The sequence below is a fragment of the Antechinus flavipes genome, chromosome 2 (assembly GCF_016432865.1).
Source record: "Antechinus flavipes isolate AdamAnt ecotype Samford, QLD, Australia chromosome 2, AdamAnt_v2, whole genome shotgun sequence".
NCBI classification, from domain to species: Eukaryota; Metazoa; Chordata; class Mammalia; order Dasyuromorphia; family Dasyuridae; genus Antechinus; species Antechinus flavipes.
In genome coordinates this window covers 594,818,699-594,840,145 of record NC_067399.1, presented here as the reverse complement: position 1 = coordinate 594,840,145, position 21,447 = coordinate 594,818,699, and the positions used below count along the sequence as shown (strand labels likewise).

The 21,447-nt window shown below is 32.2% G+C and overlaps 2 protein-coding genes across 3 annotated transcripts in view; one reads left to right on the top strand and one right to left on the bottom strand.

Annotated features, from left to right (window-relative positions):
* The window catches only part of ATRNL1 (attractin like 1), a 1,270,304-nt gene that overhangs the window by 619,443 nt on the left and 629,414 nt on the right, over positions 1–21,447 (bottom strand). The window contains exon 25 of the mRNA XM_051981495.1: positions 3,265–3,326. Coding sequence (XP_051837455.1) covers positions 3,265–3,326 — 62 coding nt within the window. The remainder of the gene's footprint in view (positions 1–3,264; positions 3,327–21,447) is intronic.
* LOC127551609 (uncharacterized) overlaps positions 1–21,447 on the top strand; it is a 224,011-nt gene that overhangs the window by 87,748 nt on the left and 114,816 nt on the right. Inside the window, exon 1 of one of the 2 annotated variants that reach the window (XM_051981496.1) lies at positions 18,149–18,236. The exons of the other annotated variant lie outside the window; for it this stretch is intronic. The gene's annotated coding sequence lies outside the window, so the exon portion shown is untranslated. Of the gene's footprint in view, positions 1–18,148; positions 18,237–21,447 lie in introns of those variants that run through there. 2 annotated transcript variants of the gene reach the window in all.

Here is a 21,447-nt window from a genome sequence, read left to right as displayed (position 1 = left end):
TATCATGATATATCAAATTATTAAAGAATTTGTAAAGTCATAGATAAGAGATATTATTTCAGTCTTATCCTTTTATAACCTAGGACACTGATACTTGGAGAAAGTGATTTATTAGAGGCTATATAAGTAGGTCAGCTCCAAGTTGAAAGTAATCTTTTGCAACAGTGTTTATGTATACTCTTCAAACAAAGATTGGTGTCAATAAATTAAGTGTTAGGACCCCTGTGTTTTAGGGCAATTTTGCCAGTAAAATGTTTTTGTTCTTGGCTAATAATCTTGTAATGATGGTTTGCTGGAAAGCTTTTATATTTATCTCTATCACTTATAAAAATAGAGTCTACAACAGTGCTAGTAATGATGATAGCATATATTATTGGCCTGACAGAATGATGACGATTAAGTGTATCTTAATGCCCAGGGATTAGAAGATGAAGGTACTGCTTAATATTTCACTCTTATCAAGTACCTTCATACTAGTATCTATTATTAAAATATTTGAATAAAACTTTATTCCAATAAATTTGGGGATGTAAATTTTTGTTTTTAGTTTAACTTTAAATTTCACCATATTTTTCTGCTTTAAAAACTTTCTAATTCAGTGGTGTTATGTAGAACAGCAACCTCTATGCATTTTATTCCTGAAAAATAAAAACAATCTTAAAAACAATTTACATTTCATTTCTTGAAGAAATTTAAATAACAAAAAACCTATCAAATATATTTTGTTCAGCACAACAATTAGAGCATTTTACTTCACTCTATATCTAAAGATAACTGAAATAAACAGAATCATTTCTAAGACAGGGTACAAATTAACATGAACTTTCTTTTACTTAATAAAATAGCTATTGAATTTTTAAAAGCTCACTATTTTTAAAACACAAAGTAGAAAGCCTAAACATATTTATGTAATTTGCATATATATATTCAGCTTTGTGAATTTTTATAAGATATCTGAACTTTTCAGAATTGTTGAATTCAATATCATTCTGCAGCAAAGAATAGTTCTATTTTTATACATTAGGAATATTCATTCAATTGTAACTTCCGTTAGCATTCACAAATATATTGTAACCCAGTTAATAGCTTTAAAAGGTTCATTTCTATTCAAAATTGCAAAGATATCAAATGTCCAATATATTTTGGATCATTTCTACAATTGAATCTTTTTTAGAAATAAAATTTGAAATATAATTAAAATTTTGCACTATTTTAATGGAATGATATTTTGTTCTCTTAATTATTGCTTTCCTTAGTAGCATATGTATCATGGGGAAGAATATAATGGAGATAGTATGATTAAAATGCTCACAAATGAATCTCATGTGGCAGAAATGAATGACAATATACTTAGTATAAGAAAACCTAATTTCAATTCCCAACTTGTCACCTTGACTTCTAGGATAAATATACCTGTTTGTTAATCTAGAAAACAGAGATCAAATACCTTCAGTAACAGCAACTATTGTGAGAAAAACATTCTGCAAGCTTTAAAGTTCTATATAAATGAGTTATTATTTTATATTATAATTATCTGTATTTATTTTTCATCACTCCTTACTAGATTTTAAGTTCCTAAAGGCAGGTACTGGGTATTTATCTGATACACTGTTGACTTGAAGTTAGAGGTTTCTGAGTTAAATGCACACCTTTATTTTATTTATTTATTTTTTTTCTGAGGCAATTGGGATTAAGTAACTTGCCCAGGGTCACACAGTTAGGAAGTGTTAAGTGTCTGAGACCAGATTTGAATTCAGGTCCTGCCGACTTCAGGACTGGTGCTCTGTCCACTGCAACATCTAGCTGCCCCTTAAATGCACACCTCAAACATTTGCTAGCTGTGCAATTCTCAGCAAGCAACTTAATTTCTCTTTGACGCCATATCCTCATCAACAAAATTGAGGTAGATTTAATGATCTTTAAGGAATCTTTTCTAGGATTCAATCCTATGATTCCCAAGATTATATATGTGTATGTCTGTGTGTACATATGCATATACATTATCTATTATAGATTATACATGTGATTACATGTATATACATGCCTGCATATATACATATATGTGCATGTACATAATACATATACATGCCTGTATATCTCTATCTCTATCCATGTCCATTCACACACACACACACACACACACACACTCTTAAACTGAGCCTCTGATTTTCTTGGTATAGAGAGCATCATAGAAGAACTTCCTCTACTAATGCAAATCATTGTCTTTAATCTCATTTAGATTCTTAGAAAGTTGCCTGGGACATTATGAGTCTTGGTCACCTGGACAGCACATATCAAAAGCAAAAGATAAACAAATCTTGCTTACTTCAAACTTTTTATTTACTACATCATATTTGAGCAATGAATATTCAATGCATTGTTTTTCCTTGCAGAATGAAAGGATGCCTAAATCTCCATGTTTCTTCATCTTAAACATACTTTGTGAGAATGAAAGACCATGGACTTAGGATCAACATAAGAGTTGTCTTCAAGTAAAGTTGTTACCTACATCTAAGTACCACTTGATTTTTTTTTTCTGTTGATCCAAGAGAAAAATTAGGAGCAATGGGTGGAAGTTGTTGAGAGAAAGGGGAAAAGTTTACAATTCTAAACTCCCAAGCATGAACAAGAAGTAATTGTTCCCCTTTACTTGAAGACTTCACTCAAAGTCTGGATAGCCACTTCTCAGGTATATTATAGAGCAGATGCATCCTGCACAAGTTGGACCACCTGGGCCCTTAGATCCCTTTCAGCTCTCAAATTCTGTAATTCTCTTATCTCTAATGTAACAACAAATTTAATATCTCCATATTATAAACTTCTTGAGTGTAGAGATTATATGAAACCACTTTATTTCTGTTTCTACAGAGTCTAACATAGTAGAAATTATATAAAATTTTAAATTAACTTGAATTAACTTAGGTATAGCTACTCATAGTACTTGAAATAGATGCAGTTTGTGATCATATAAATGAGTTACCTACAAATTTCCTTGGCTAGAGAATCAAAATTTTTGTAAACTCTTTTCTACAAAAAATTATTTCTCACTATATTTATAGAACAGTAAGATCTTCTATAAGATAGAGCATGTAAGAGTTTGAGATTTCCTCTGCTCGATGAGGTGTGCATTTAAGTGAATAAATCTTTTCAAGGTATGAAGTATGATATTTTAAGGTTAAAGAATTTCTAAATGACATAACATATTGACAGAACATAAATCACAACGCAGGCTTAACAAGTCAAAAGTCAGCAAAAGCAATTTACCTGAAGAAGGTGACAAAGAATTGCACAAGATCCATGATAGTATTATGTTGTGAGAATGCAATCTGTAAATCAAAAGAAAAGCAAGTAAGTATAAAGTGTAGTAAATCTTTTCTTTCCCTTTGGCTTCCTAAGATACTTGAAAATTGGTAATATTTTTTAAAATACTTGATTTAACAATAGGAAGTTCATTTTATAATGTTATTATGGTTTTAATTTGCATATCACTAATCATATGTGGATCTTTATAAAACATTTGAAAATGATTTTACAGTCTGTACTCTTTGCACATCCTTCACCATCAAACATTGGGAAACCAAGGAGTTTTTCTTCATATAAATAAGAATAAATGAATAAGAGTTTCACTCAAAACTATTAATGGATGAAATATACCCTATCAATTCTTTTTGTGTAAAAAGATACAATACTTTCCCCCATCTACTATCTTGGGATACTTTTAGACACAAATTATTAAATCCATTTAAAAGCAAGGGAATAATTTTCAACTAACAAAGATATGTTAAGTGCAGCAATTATCATCCCCATTAATTCTTACGTTAAGAAAAATATACACATTATATATATCATTCTAAAGAATACAACACTGTTGTACAACTTAAGACTCTCATATAATCCAAGAGAGTTTAGATTGGAGAATCAAGAAAATATTTAAGACTCACTATCACTATGCTTTCTTTATGATAGTTTGACTAATATGATAATAACTCATCCATCCAAATCATTTTATTACAGATAACTCATAAATCATTTTTTAGAGTGAAAACTTTAAAAAAAATACATTTTACCTGAAGTCTAATAACACAATCAGACACTTGGATTCTCAAAAAGGATATCCCTTGGAGGAGGTGGAAGGAAGGAAGGGAAAAGTTGGAGCAGAAGGGAAAAGTTGGAGCAGAAGTGATTGCAAGGGTCAATGTTGAAAAATTACCCACTCATATGTTCTGTCAATAAAGAACTATAATAATAAAAAAGGGTATCCCTTTTTCATGATTAAGGATTATCACTAAGATATAAATGAGTAATTATAGCATCTAATCTCATCATATGCTTCTTTTTTCCTTTCACAAATCCATTTCCTAGGTCTGTTTTGTTATTGTTTTTACTTTTCCATGAATAGGTTGTAAAATTCTCTTTCTCGATGTTCTTGTTTAAGTTGTTTCATATAGATGAAATGTTTTTCTTTGTTTTGTTTTTTTTTTTTTTTTTTTACTTATCTCTAGCTATTAACATTGTTTCAATCCAACAAAAGGATGGAGTGAAACAACTTTCTAGTCCAAGACCACTTAGAATATCAAGAAGAAATGTCTGTCTCACTGAGGAGAAAGTAGAGTGCAGTCCAGCAAAGGCAGTTAGACTAGCCAGCAGCAAGTCAGTGCAGGCACTGAGGACAACTAAATCATCATCATCAACTCTCAGATCTCTTGACCTACAGATGATAAGAGTACAGAAAACTGATCCTAAGGAGATTATAAGGGAAATTTTGCAGGCATTGGGAGCAGGATTCTGTTACATTGACAGACTACATTCACAGTCTCAGGATGAGTAAGGGCACTGTTATACTAAATGTGTAGGCCCCTATGGCACCAGCGATGCTAGTCACCAGTCCAGGACTGAAAATAATACATGTGATTATTCAAAGAGCAGCTCATGTGCTAGAAGAGTAGTGAACAAACCCCTTTTTAGATCATAAAACCTTGAGAGAACTGAAAATTTACAAATTCCTGGATTTAGTTCTGAAAACAGCAGTATGAAAAACCTGAAGTTTGGGATAGTGCCTTTTCTACCACAGGAGCAGAGCCCAATTTTAACATGAAACTAAAACTTAACAAATAACCTGGGGGAAAAAAAAGAAAAAAAATCTGACCATAGAATGCTACTATTATGACAGGGAAGATCAAAATAGAAGTTCAGAAAAAGGACAACAATATCAAAATAGCTGCATATTAAGCCTCAGAGAAAAATGAGAATTGGTGTTAAGCCCCCAAAAAGTTCTGATTTTTAAAAATTCAAATAACAGAGACAAAAATATAATGTACAGGCTAGCTCTCTGGAGGGCCTCAGAATCAGTCAAAGGCCTTGGTCTTTAGGAGGGGAAGTAATGGAAGCAGCCAAGTTGCCACATGGCTTGTCAAAGATGAATCCTGGACTCTGGAGTCTGAAATCCTCTCTCTTCAGTGTGCTGTGTCAGAGAGGCTCTGACCATTTCTCTCAGCCCTTAACATATACTTTAACATGTTTAACATGTATGGGACTGCCTGCCATTTAAGGGAGAGGGTGGAGGAAAGGAGGGGAAAAAGTTGAAACAAAATTTTTTGCAAGGGTCAATGTTGAAAAAGCACCCATGCATATGTTTTGTCAATAAAAAACTATAATAATAACTTTAAAAAAACAGATTTGAACAAATGGAAACTAGTGACTTTGAGAAATCAAAAAACAATTAAAACCAAAAGAATGAAAGAATATAACAAAATTTGAAATATCTCATGGAAAAAACAACTAACCTAGAAAACAGATCAGAAGATATAAGTTAAAGATGATTGGACTAGCCAAAAATGATGATTTTTTAAAAAGACTAGAGACTACTGGGGGTAGAGCCAAGATGGTGGAGTAAAGTCAGGAAGTTGTTCAAGCTTTCCCAATTTCTCTAGAAAAACACACAAAAACACACCTCTGAACAGAGTCTGACAGAGTGAAACTACTCTCCAGCTTAAGATAGATTGGAAAAACATCCAGAAAGGACAGAATCATTAGGATGAAAAGGATGATAGACTGCTGGAAAGTCAGTGAGAAGGTCTTAATTACAGCAAATCAGCAGCTACGACCCTTGGATCTGGTTCAGTAGAGGAGCAAATCAGTGGGGCAGCTTCCAGTACCTGCTCAGGAGGCAAACTCTGGGAAACTAGTCTCTTTTCCGAAAAGATCAGTCAAAACAATCTCATTCAAACACAAAGGGAGCCTGTGCTCAAAGCCACGGCTCAGAGCTGCACAGGAATCTTGGGTCAGAGCCACCTTAAAAGTAACAAAAGAGGAAATACCAAAAGAAAAGGAAAGAAAATGAACAGGAAAGATAAAAGAACCTTTACCATAAAAAGCAATTATGGCAACAGGGCATACCAAAACACAAACTCAGAGGAGCACCATATTGTCCACAGAAGAAATCTCAGAGTGATATGAATTGGTCTCAAGGCCAAAAAAGTTCCTTGGAAGTGCTCACAAAAGAATTTTAAAAGCAAATAAGAGAGTTAGAAGAAAAAATGAGAAAGGAAATGAAAGGTATGCATGAGAGAGTCAACATTTTCCAAGAGTTCGTTAGGGAAAATTGCCCCAATATTCTAGAAACACAGGGGGAAATAATGATTGAAAGAATCAATTGATCAGTTTTGGAAAGAGATCCCACAAGGAAAACCCCCCAAAACATTGTTGTGAAACTTGAAAACTATAATCTCAAATAAAAAACACTGTCAGCTACCAGACAAAAACAATTCGAACATGAAGGATGAACAGTAAAGATTACCCAGGATTTTGTAGCTTCTGTACTAAAGGATTAGAGGCCCTGGAGTACCATATCCCAGAAGGCAAAGGACTTGGGGTTACAACCAAGAATCAACTACCCATTGAGACTCAGCAATATCTTTCAGGAGAGGTGATGGATCTTCAATGAAGTAAAAGATTTTCAATCATTTCTATTGTAAAAAGTAGAACTATAAGGAAAATTTAATCTACAAATACAGGACTCAAGAGAAGCATAGAAAGGTAAATAGGGAAAAAACATATATTATTTAATGGTTAAACTTTACATTCACAGATGGGCAAATGATATCTGTAACTCTTGAGAACTATTTCTGTCACTGGGGCAATGGGGTGGGGAGGTACCACATGGACTGAGGATGTGGCTGTGAATGGATCCTGATGTGATGATATAAAAAAAAAATAAATGACCTTAAGAGATGGGAAAAGGTCTTTACTGGAAAAAGAAAAAAGAGGTATAATGTGAAAATGTGGTTAACAAGAAAAGGTGCAAAAGACATTAAATTGGAGGGAAAGAAAGGAGGGGTATAAGCATTGTCTGAAGCTTGATCTCATCAGTTTCAGCTCTAAGATAGAATAAATTAATCATTTAGTTGACTATGAAAATTTATAGAACTCTATAAAGAAGTAGGAAGAGAAAGAGAAAATGAAAAGGGAGGGTTAGGATAGAAGGGAGGGTAGAAACACTAGGGGAAAAGGTAAAAGAAAGAGGGAAGGCATGATAGAAGATAAGGTAGTGGATACAGTGGTTTAAAAATACTACCTAGAGAAGAGGGAGGGGTAATAGGAGATATGGTAGTAGGTGGGGTGAGTAAATAAATCACACAACTAAGGACATAGTGGAAAGAAAGAACAAAAGTATATAAAGGGGAGAAAATACAATGGAGGGAAATATGAGAAACACATTTGACACAGAGAGACACATACAGCATAAAGGTAAAAGGCTGGAACAGAATTTATTATGCTTCAGCTGAAGCAAAAAAAAAAAAAAAGCAGGAGTTGTAATTCTGATCTAAGATAAAGCAAAAGCAAAAGTAGATCTTATTAAAAGAGATAAGGAAGGAAAGCACATCTTGATAAATGGTACCATAAATAATGAAGTAATAATGATACTAAATGTATATGCACTAAGTAGTACAGTATACAGATTCCTGGAGAAGATTTTAAGCCAGTTACAGGAAGAAATAGACAGCAAAACTATTCTAATGGGAGATATCAATATCCCTCTCTCAAAATTAGATAAATCTAACCACAATAAACTAAAAAGAAACTAGGGAGGTAGATAGGATCTTAGAAAATCTAGATATGATAGACCTCTGGAGAAAACTGAATAGGAGTACAGCAGTACATAGCACCTATACAAAAACTGACCATATATCAGGGCATAACAACCTCAAGATCGAATGTAAAATGCCAGGAATAGCAAATGCTTCTTTTTCAGAGAATAATGCAAGAAAAATTATATTCAATAAAGGGCCAGGGAAAGATAGATTAAAAACCAATTGGAAATTAAATTAGCTAATTCTAAAGAATGAATGTGTCAAATAACAAATCACAGAAACAATTCATAATTTCACTCAAGAGAATAACAATAATGAGACTATACGAAAACCTATGGAATGCCAGCAAAAGAAGTTCTTAGAGAAAATTTTATCTCTAAATAGCTACATGAATAAAAGAAGATCAAATAATTAGGCACCTAAAAAAGGTAGAAAATAAATAAATTAACCCCCGCAATCAAATACCAAATTAGAAATTCTGAAACTCAAAGGAGTGGTGAATAAGAAAAACTAAGAAAACTATTAAACTAATAAATAAAACTAAGAGTTGGTTTTATGAAAAAAATAACAAAATAGATAATTCTTTGGTTAATTTAATCAGATAAGGGAAAGACAAAAACTGATGCTAAATCGCTAGCATCAAAAATGAAAAGGTTGAATTTATCACCAATGAAAAAGCAATTAAAGCAATAATTAGGAACTACTTTGCCCAACTGTAAGGCAGAAATTCTAACAGTCTAACAGAAATGAATGAATATTTGCAAAAATATAAATTCTCCAGGTTAACAGCAGATGAAATAAATTACTTAAATAGTCCCATTTTAGAAAAAGAAATTGAACAAGTCATCAATGAACTCCCTAAGAAAAAATCTCTAGGGTCAGATGGATTCACAAGTGAGTACTACCAAACATTTAAAGAACAATTATTTCTAATACTATGTAAACTATTTGGAAAATAGGCAAACAAGGAGTCCTGTCAAATTCCTTCTATGACACAAATAAGGCATGAATATCTAAAACAGGATGAGCAAACAGAGAAGGAAAATGGCATACAAATCTCCCTAATGAATATTGATGCAAAATTTTTAAATAAAATATTAGCAAAGAGTTTATAGCAATTTATCAGCAGGATAATACTCTAGACTAAGTAGGATTTATAACAGGAATGCAGAGCTGGCTCAATGTCAGGAAAACTATTGCCAAAATTCACCATATCAATAGCAAAACCAAAAGAAATCATATGATGATCTTAATAGATGCAGAAAAAGCTTTTGACACAATAGAGTGCCCATTCCTATTTAAAAGGCTAGAGAGCTTTGGGATAAAGAGAAAGAAAAAACCTACAGCAAGCATTATTTGTAATGGAGAGAGGCTGGATGCATTTCTCATAAAATCAGGGGTGAAACAAGGATGCTCATTATCAACACTGGTATTCAACATTGTACTGGAAATGTTGGCTTTAGCAATAAGAAAAGAAAAAGAAATTCAAGGAATTAGAATGACCAATGAGGAAGTAAAACTATCACTCTTTCTAGATGATATGATGATATGCTCTAGAGAATCCTAGAAAATCATCCAAAAACCTACTGGCAACAATTCATAGCTTTAGTAAAGTTGTAGGATATAAAATATACCCACACAAACCATCAGCATTTATATATATATTACTGGCAAAGCCCATCAGCAAGAGATAGAAAGAGAAAATTCCCTTTAAAATTACTGTAGACAAAATAAAATACTTGGTGATTTACTCACCAAACAAATAAAGTCAGATCTAAACACTTGGAAAAATATCAAGTGCTCATGGCCGAGCTGGACTAATATAATAAAAATGGTGATTCTGCCTAAATTGGTCTACTTGTTCAGTGCTTTACCAATCAAACTGCCAAAACATTGTATTATTGAACTAGGGAAAAAAAAAAACAAAATTCACCTGGAAGAACAAAAGGTCAAGAATATTAAGGGAATTAATAAAAAAAAATACAAAGGATGGTGGCTTAGCAATATCAAACTTTAAACTATATTATAGAACAGCAGTCATTAAAACTACATGGTACTGGCTAAGAAATAGAGTGGTGGATCAGTGGAATAGATTAGATATACATGACACAATAAGCAAAGTCTATATTAATTTAATATTTGATAAACTCCCAAACTCCAACTTCTGGAATAATAACTCACTATTTGACAAAATTGCTCAGAAAACCAGAAAATAATATGTCAAAAACTCGCCTTAAACCTACATCTCACACCCCATACCAAAAAAAGGTCAAATGCATGATATATGAATTAAGCATAAAGGATGATATTATGAACAAATTAGGAGAACAAAGGATATTTACCTATCAGATCTTTGCAGAATGGAGCAATTTATGATCAAAGAAGAGTTAGTGAAAGTTATGAAAGGTAAAATGGACAACTTTGGTTAAATTAAATTTAAAAGGTTTTGCACAAATAAAACCAACAGAAACAAGATTAAAAGGGAAGTACAAGGCTGGGAAAAAATCTTTACAGTCAGTATTTCTGATAAAGGTCTCATTTTTAAATTATATAAAGAACTGTGTCAAATTTATAAGACAAGTCATTCCCCAATTGATAAATGGTCAAAGGACATGAACAGACAATTTTCAGATAAACAAATTAAAGCTATCTATAGTTACAAGAAAAAAATGTTCTAAATCACTAGTGATTAGAAAAATGAAAATTATAACAACTCTGAGATACCACCTCATACCTCTCAGACTGACTAAGATGACAGGGAAAGTTAATGATGAATTTTGGAGGGAATGTGGGAAAACTGGGACACTAATGTATTGCTGGTGAAGTTGTGAAATGATCCAGTCATTGTGGAAAGAAATCTGTAAGTATATCCAAAGGACTATAAAACTGTTCATAATGACCCAGCAGCACCAAGGAAATCATAAAGAAGGGAAAAGAACCTACATGTGCAAAAATGTTTGTAGCAGCTATTTTTGTGGTAGCAAAGAATTGGAAAATTAGTAGATGCCCATCAATTGTAGAATGGCTGAACAAGTTATGGTACATGAAGATAATGGAATATTATTGTTCTATAAAAAATGATGAACAAGCTGATTTTATTTTATTTATTTTATTTTTTAAATTAATTTTTTTCTTTATTAAAACTTTTTATTTTTCAAAACACATGCATGGATAATTCTTCAACATTAACCCTTGCAAAACCTTGTATTCCAATCCCCCCATCCCCTCCCCTAGAGGGCAAGTAGTCTAATATATGTTAAACATAGTAGAAATACATGTTAAATCCAATACAGGCATATGTATGTATGTGTATACATACATATATATATATATATATATATATATATATATATACACACACACACACACACACACACATACACACACACACACACACACACATATATATATATATATATACACATATATATGTATGTATGTACAGTATTTATTGGGCAGCAATTATCTAGCTGCACAAGAAAAATCAAATCAAACCAGAAAAAAAATGAGAAAGAAAATAAAATGTCATGCATACAACAACAAAAAGACTGAAAATGCTATGTTGTGAACCACATTCAGTTCCTACAGTCCTCTTTTTGGATGTAGATGGCTCTCTTCATCACAAGATCATTGGAACTGGTCTGAATCATCTCATTGTTGAAGAAAGCCACGTCTATCAGAATTGATCATCGTATTATCTGAACAAGCTGATTTTAGAAAGGCCTGGAAAGATTTACATGAACTGATGCTGAGTGAAACAAGCAGAAGCAGGAATACATTGTACACAAAAACAGCAAGAATGTGTGATGATCAACTATGAAAGACTTGGTTCTTCTCAGTAGTTCAGTGATCCAAAGCAATCCAATAGACAGTGAACTGAAAATGCCATCTGCATCCAGATCTCTCTCTCTTTTTTGTATCTGTTATGTTTTTTTTTTCCTTTTTGTTCTGATTTTTCTCTCCCAACATGATTCATAAAGCAATGTGTTTTTAAAATAAATAAATAAAAAAGAAAGGAAAAAAAAAAGATTACATATCAAGAAATTATTCAGGAAATCTGCCCTAATATTCCAGAATAAAAAAGCAAAATAGAAACTGAAAGAATCCACCAATGACCTCCTAAAAAAGATCCCAAAATGAAAACTCCCAGGAATACTATCATTAAATTCCAGAGCTCTCAGACCAAGTAGAAAATTCTTCCAGTAGTGAGAATGAAACAATTCATATATTGTAAAGCCACAATCAGAAATACATAAAATTTTAAAAATATATATTATTTTAAAGATCAAAGTCCTTTAATTATGATATTCTGGAAGGCAAAGAAGTTAAAATTACACATAAGAATCACTTAAGTAATGAGAGCATAATCTATTATGGGCCAGAACTCTGAACTTAAAACAAGGATTCTTACAAGGTGTTAAGTCAGTGGAACTGATAAGACAATGGTTATCTAATTTAGAATGGGGATTAATAGTTCTCTAGTTCAATATATGTACTTACTACTTAATGCAGTTCTACAAGATTCACACTTATGATGTAATCAGAATAGAGCATATAAAGCTGGGACAAACTCGGCCATGGTCAGAGCCAAAAAAGACAAGAGGACTGGAGGTGGGAGCTCAAACTCTTGGAGCCAAGGAGAGACAGATTCATTCCATCTTCATCAGCCTGGTGGTGTCTGGCCTGTCCTCCTGGCTCTGCCACTGAGACCAAGGCCAGTCTGAAGGGCCTCAAGAAAGCTAGCCAGGCCCCAGGCAAGGAGGCAATAAAGAATTTGAACTTTGGAGTTTAATACCTGACTATTCTTGTGGTGAATATTCTACTGAAATGAAGACTGGTCCAGAGACTTCCAGAAAACCAACAAGAACATTACAATAATCCTTCAAGATGAAAAATGGATATTCAAGGAAATAGAGGACTTTCAAGCTTTTTTTATAAAAAAAAATCAGAACTGAACAAAAATCGTGATTTTCAAATATTAGACTTAAAGAAAGCATAATAATAAAATTCATATGAAAAAACAAAAGTTTAACAATATCAAAGGAAACAATGGGAATGCCACTAAATGCCACTAAAGCACTGGTAAAATTATGCTAATATCCTATTCAATAAATTCTAATGAAAGTCTATTGCCTACAGTATCATATACAAAATGGTTCATTTTGCCTTCAAAGTCCTTTATAATCTAATCCCCATCTCCAATCTTTCCAGTCCTCAAAAGCATTACTTCATCTAGATACTGCTAACTTTAGTAACATTCTCCTCATTATTGCACAAAAAAGCTCTTGACATTTTCTCTAGCTGTACCCTATATCCTCATCTCCACTTATTGGCATCCAAGACTTCCTTTAAGTCCCAACAAAAATCCTATCTTTAAACTGAAGTCTTTCCTAACTTCTCAATTCTAGTCTTTTCTCTCTATTAATAAATTCCAATTTTCATAAATCTAGTTTATTTGTTTTTCTTTGTAATTTTCCTCATTAGATCATTTTTTCCTTGAAAGCAGGAATCATCTGCCTTCTGATCAAATGAAATACCTCTGAGTTTAGAATAATGTATGGCAGAAAGAAGAGGATTAACAAATGTTTCTTAATTGACTATATAGTTACAGGTCATGAAACACCACAGTCTCCAAAAAAAAATTGAGGTCAATACCCATCCAAAGGGATGAGCCTGTAACAATGTACTATAAAACAGGACTTCTTTAACTTCTTCCACTTGTTTCCCCTTTTTGCCCAAGAAATTTTTACATGGTATATAGGTATATTTAAAAAAATACACACACACATGTAATATATATAACATTTTCTGATAACTTTTGTCATTCTCATATTCATTTAGGTGACCCTATATGGGGTCATGATCCAAAGCTTAAGAAGATTTGCTATACAAAAATTGTGTAACAGAAGTACTGGAAAAGTTATCATCAGAGAGATTCATGACCTGAAAAACTGCAATCTTAATGTGTGAATATAAGAGATAATCTGTATTCTTCAGTGGAAATCCATTTGATTAATGACTATAGAATAAGAAGAAAATTTCCAGGAAATTTATTGAATGTCCTATGGAGGACAAGAGTCCAACTATAGAAGATGGAATAGGTTGTGGTATTCACTTCTGCAGAAGAAATCCCCAGTGATATGATTATAAATCAATGGATGCATTCAGTTATATTAGAAATGGTTTATTGTAAATTCTCCTTAAAAAGGAGAAAAAAATTATATAATAATGGATTTTATTATGGAATATCAGGGGCAGCTGGTGGATATATATAATCCTTTTCAATAACCTTTGCAATTATAAAAAAAAGTATTGATAACACATAAAGAAAGTATATTTCCACCAAAGGAATAAAGCACAGGATTCAAAGAATAGGGAGCAAGGTTTTGTTGCAATACTATATGATGGATACTTAACTGATCTGCATTATTAATGTAATCTGATAAAGTATAATGAAACATTCTATGCTGGAGAGCATCATGGATTTGTAATAAGAGATATTGGGTTCCAATCTTAGTAACCTTAGGCAAGCCATGCTAGCTCTCTGAGATTCAGATTCAGATTCAGATTCTTCATCTACAAAAAGAAAAGATTGAACCTAGTATTCTCTAAGTGGCCTTCCAGCTTTGAATCAACAATCCTCTGATACACAAACACTCATATATATATATGGAATACCTTAAGAGTATATATATATGTGTGTTTTGTATGTGTGTGTGTGTGTGTGTGTGTGTGTGTGTGTGTGTGTGTGTGTATGGAATACCTTAGGTTTCTTAGAACTTTTTACCAAAAGCAAAAGATTAGAAGATGAAAGGATTTTAAATGTATCTTTGTCTATTTTGGACAATTCTTGTGCAAATAAATGTATGGTTTGGAAAACAGGTACCTAATAATATTCATTCTTCATTAAAAATTTCTAAATTGGCAGAAAAAAAAAGTTTATCCTCAGGTTCCAAGTCCATAATAATTTAAAGTTCCATTTTGAAAAATATATATATATTTGCTTCTCTAGAGAACGTTTTAAATAAATCTTCAAGTTCTCTGTCCTAGAAAACAATTTCCCAAAATCTCATTAGCAGGTGAAAAAGAAACAAAAGCATTAGCCCCACAAATACAAAACATTTGTATTGATAAAAAAAATTCTCAAAAAGTATTTAATATTTAAAATAGCTATTTCACTTTCTAGAATATTTGTCAAAATATAATATTTCAAGAGACCTATTCACATACAGAGACAAAACACAAACAATTTCCAATAGATTTCTTAAGTGACGCCATTAAAAAGCTATTTGTCAGGGAAGGCTTTACATTTTGCATTCCTGCAATTATTTTCACTTGAAATGTCAGCATTTGTGGGAAATGCCCCTTGTTTCAGAAACAATTATCGTCAGGGAAAACTATGGCAATCAATAAACTACAGTTCTTCTGATTATAACTGATGGAAATATAAGATAATTTCTACATCAAATATTTCCACCAAAGGTCAATACCTTTATTCTTTTTTTCCTACATCATATCATATACAAAAGGCCTTCATTTATTTCTGTTGAATACATTTTAGATAGCTATAAGCTCTCAAAGGTACCATCTACACATATTCACAATGGGGAGGAGAGCAATTTTTAACAGATATAATCATGATGGAATATGCATTTCATCAGCTAGCATAAACCATGGAATCAAAATATAAGGAAAGTGCTGTCTTGATAATATACATTATTTGCAGAGATTCATCAGTAATAGCACTCATCACATGCAGTGACCTCAATCAGAATTATTCTTCCTTTGTCAGAAGTTCAGGAATAGTACTTTGTATGATTGACATTATCTAGTTATGTTTTACTTAACATTGCAGTTTGTATATCTCTACCCTATAAGCCCAATATATTCACTATACCCTTTTAATAGACTATAAGCTGTATGAGGGCAAGGGATGGTTTCTATATCATTTTGGCTCCTGGATAACGTAGAACTCTGTATAGAATAGGCAATTAATGTTTATTGAATTGAATGGAATATAACTTATAGAAAGCTGAACTACTTTAGACTCTCATCTCTTTTATGGAGAAGAAATAACAAATGTGTAGGATAAAAGTATTCTCTCTTAGTGATGGCAAGGATCACATGACTACATTTAATCAAATGTATTATATATTACTCATAGTCAGAAATGTCCTAGAACTGTTTCTTTATGAACAATTTTCACTACTACTAACTAGAAATTATTATGAACATATTATTCACATGTTCAGCCAAATCAAAACATACTGGTACTGTATGTGTATGCAAAGAATTTTTACTCTAATTTAGCAAATAGATGCCTAAATTATAATCTGTTTAGAGTTATAATTAAAAGCAATTCTTTTCCAAATAGATATCTCATAAGGGTAGAGAATTACCTAAACATATTTGTCCCATAAAAGAAAGATTATAGGTAACAAAAACTTTTGGGTTTAATACAAGACAAAATTTAAGATATCAAAATGATCTTTGAATTGTCCTTATGTAAATTAAGTTAATCATCACTTTTTTTTTTTCTGTTAAGACTATTGTTCACTTAGGAAGTTAGGTGATTCAGTGGGTGGAGTGCTAGACCTAGAATTATGAAGCCCTGAGTCCAGCCCTGAACACTTACTTGTGAGACCATAAGCAAGAAATTTAATCTCTTTTTATGAGTCCTCAGTTGTAAAATGGCATAATAATAACACTTATTTCCTAAAGTTCTTATGAGGAACAAATGAGATATTTGTAGAGCATTGATCCACAGTCTGTAATATATAGAAATTATATATATTTTTTTCATTTTTGGGTCTTTTGGTCATTGTTGAGATCTCCAAAAGAACATATTTTTGTGCTCTCATCTCTACTTACTGACTTCCCTAACTTTTTTCAATTTTCAGAGAAGATCCCATCTTCTTCAGGAAGCTGTTTCTTACACACCTATAATTTCTCTTTATTCTAGGGACTTCCTTCTGTTGATTATTTCCAATTTATCTTGTACACTATTTGTTTACACATAATTGTTTGTTTGTTGTGCCTTCCATTAGACTCTAAGTGGTCTTGTGTTTTAATTTGTAATACCCAGGGGTTAGCTCAGTATGTGGCACATTTTATAAATGGTTATTGATTGAATGACTGACATAGGGGAAGAATGGCCAAAAAGAGCTAGAATAAATGTCATGTATATTTGTATTATAAATGAAGGAAAAATAAAGCTTTATATCATCTTGTAATTTAAAGCCACATCTGCATGTCCTTTTTAAAAAGGGATGATTAGGTGATGCAGTGGATAAAGTGACGGGCCCAAATTCAGAAAGATCCGATTTGAAATCCAGCCTAAGACACTTATTAACTCTGTAAAACGAGAAAGAAGAGGCAAACTACTTCAGTATTTTTGTTTGCATCATGAAGAGTCAGACAAAACTAAATGACAACAAACATGTACCTTTCTTCTTTATTTTATCTTTTTAAAGTATAGGTTTAGTACTAATATTAATGATGTAACAGGACACTGTCAATAAGAGCGCTAGCCTCAGAACATTCTTACTGTGTTCTGCTTATTCCTAACAAAGTACCAAGTAAGGCCTTTCCAGAATTAGTTTATGATGCAGAATGAAAGGTCCAGACTATTCAGAATCCACTGTTTCTAATCTACTCACTCAAAATAAAAGCAACAACAAAGTTAGACTTTTGATTGGCTATAGAGCCAAGAATTGTCTTTGTTCATGCAAATGAATTCCTTGAGTGCAAAGTAGGTCCTTTCTCTGGTGTATGGGAAGGAAATGCTGTGAGATAAAGTCTCTAGTCTTGAGCCAGTAAGTTAGTTAATAAGCATGTATTAAGTGCTTGCAATGTACCAAGCACTGTGTCAAGTGCTAAGGACATAAGAAAGGCAAAAGACTGTCCCTGCTCTCAAGAAGTTCACAATCTAATGGAGAAAGAACAAGCGAACAAAAATGTAAAAAGCAAGCTATCTACAAATCAATAGGGAATTGTTGGAATCCTTACTAACTGCTAAGTAATTAGAGTTGATCTAATCTTACAAGAAGATGTTTTGGGCAGAACCTGAAACAAGGTACTAAGTAGAACTACCCATAATCCCTCTCTCTGGAAGGAGCATAAATAGGCCAATGGGCCAGTCGGAGAGTGCTCTAGAGAGGAAGACGCTACAAGTCGAGATTTCACTGGAATGACATGAAGACTGGAGCTGGCTGGAGGCTGAAGAAAGCAGAGGCAGAGGCTGAAGGACCAGACCTTTGGATTTAAAGACATTTGGAGAGAGCTCTTGGAACCAAGCAGAGAGATAGGCCTCTAAGCTAACCGGGCTATATTGGAAATAATAAAAGATCTGAACTTTTATCACCTGGCTGCGTTTTGAGAAGAAAAAGCTCACAACATTTTGGGCTCTTAGATGTCCAATTTTTCCGCATTGAAAACATCGACGAGTTTCTCTAGAATTCCTCTGCCAAGAAGGACCTTGTCTTTCCATGTTCATCATAGTCTGGGCATAATAAGCATTTGTGCCCACTGTGGCACAGTGTCTTATAATTTCCTCTAAAGGAGCATCTTTGTCTAGCCCCCATATAATTCTCTTGCAAATCTCATTGGCATTTTCTTTAGCCAGATGTCTGGTCATTATTTCTGTTGCTGCATTATCTCCAATGGTTCTTATTACAGCTATTTGTAAACGTCCCACAAAATCTGCAAAAGGTTCGTTGGGACCTTGCTCTATTTTTGTGAAAGCATTATTTCCATCTTTCTGTCCAGGGAGAGAATTCCAAGCTTTTATTGAAGCCTTAGAAATTTGCTCATACACTGTTATGGGATAATAAATCTGTTCTGAACTCTCTGCATACTGACCTTCTCCAGCTAGTTGGTCAAAAGCAACTTGTACAATAGCTCCTGTTTGCCTATAGCGTTGGGCTTGAACCCTACATAATTCATGAAACTCCGAAAGCCACAATAAATTTTGTCCCGGTTCTAGACAAGTTTTCACTATGGATTTCCAGTCATTCGGGGTTAGGATTTCATAAGACAAATTATCCAGTAACATCTTCACATAAGATGATGTAGCCCCATAAAGAGTGCAACCCTTTTTCAAATCTTTAATTTTTTCCAAATTAAAAGGAGTGTATTTTCTCTCTTTTTGACCTGAAGAGTCAATCTTTTCAATCACAAAGAAGCTCTAAGTAGACTCATTATAACTGTCCAAATGATGAAAAAGTTCTTGGGGGTTACAGGAAGCATGTTCCAATTTGAGAATGCAAACAATTAAATCTTCTTAAATTTCTCCTGATTTCTAACTTATTTGACCTTTTAAAATTTCTTTCTTGAATCTTGTGTTTGAATGTCAATTTTTCTATGCTGTTTTGGTCTTTTCATCAAGAATGTGTGGAAGTCCTCTAAATAAATAAATAAATGAATGAATGAATGAATAAATGAGTAAAAAAATAAATGAATATATATATATATATATATATTTGCTTTGAAGGATTATTCTTCAGTCTTTTTGGTTAGGTAATTCTTGGTTATAATACAATCTCCTTTACCTTCAATAATATCTAAGACTTGTTTTTTTATTTTTAGTATTTTGTTTAGTGCTAAATATGCTATGATACTGGCTGTGGTTCACTTGTATTTGAATTGTTTCTTTATAAAATCTGTTTGCAGTAATTTCTCCTTAACCTGGGAACTTTGAGAGTTGGCTATAATATTTCCAAGAGTTTTGAATTGGGAATATCTTTCATCAGGTGATTGAAATTAAATTCTTTAAATTGGTATTTCCCTCTGGTTCTAATAAATTCAGTCAGTTTTCCTTGATAATTTCTTGAAATATATTTTTTCAGTTTTTTTTTTTAATTTTTAAAGCTTGGCTTTCAGAGAATTCAATAATCCTTAAATTATCCCTCCTTTTCCATTTTCAAGTGTTAACCAATTAGATATTTCAAATTTTCTTTTTAAAAACGATCAACTTTATTTTATTGTTTCTTGATTCTCTTTAAGTCATAAGTTACACTTGCCCAATTCTACTTTTTAACAAATTATTTTCTTCAGTTTGGCTTTCTTATTTCTTTTTCCATTTGGCTAATTATATTTTTTGAGGATTTTTTTTCTGGGTTTTTTTTTGTGCCTCTTTCAGAAAAAAATGTTAATTCTCTTTTCACAATTTTCTTTTATTCTTCTCATTTTTTCCATTTTCTTTTACCACTCTTATTTGATTTTAAAAATCATTTTTGCTCTTTTTTAAAAATCTTTTTTTCCTAGTAATTTTTGTTGGCTTTATATCCAATCTGCATTTTTTCTCTATGATGTTTTGCCTATGATCACTGATGGTCACAGAGCTAGCAAATAAAAAGGAAGATTCATAAACTTTGGTTTTTTTTTTTTTAATTCTAAATCCAGTCCTAATCATTGGGTTACACTGCTTCTTCACTTTCTTTGTTTATATTCAACCTTCATTTTATAGAAAAATTATTGGTAATAAGCCATTTTGTAAATTAAAAGGGAATAATAACCTTCTAAACTTTGCACACAATGCCTTGCTATGGAATGATATTTTGAAAATTATAAATATCTTTGAAATGTGCAGTCTATTCATTACTTCCATTAGCATTCTTTTGTCAGAAACAAGTAATTAATATATCTGATGAGTTTGATTTCAAAATAAAAAATTATCATGTCTATTATACAAAAGGAATATTCAGGTGTTCTTTTTATTCTAAAAACAAAATTTCCCACTGAACTAGTGAAGGACAGCAAGGAATTTGAATGGTGATGATTTTTTTTCTTTGCAAATAAAATAATTATTCTTCCTTATATAGAGGAAAGCTCTAAGGTCAGTGGAAAGAGCAGTTAGGCTTATTTAACATAATTGCTAGCTTAAGTACAGTGACACTCACTTTCACTGTTACTCTCCATAAGAAAAATCACAAGGCACTTTAACAGTGACAGAAGAAAAATAATTGCTATATGTAGTTTCTAGTGGATTTTCATAAAAAGACAAAATGCCTTAGAAGATTGGGGGGACTGTGAAGATTCAAAGTTTAAAGCAAAAAACTGCAAATTATTATTTTTTGGTTATTTTCAAATAGAAAAAAAGTAAAAAGGCAATGCACCAAAGAGATAAGGTGGAAAAACAACCTTACATAACAACCTTACATTATTGAGATATTTAACAAGAAAATTTCACAGATGACAATCAAAAATACTTTATTGGATAGGAGATAATACACAAAAAATTGACTTATTACAATATTATTGCCACATGTAGTCACTTCATAAATACTTGCTAAATTAAATATTCTCAAATATTCAAAGTACCCTTAATAAGAGAAAGAGATATTCTAAAGGTGATAGG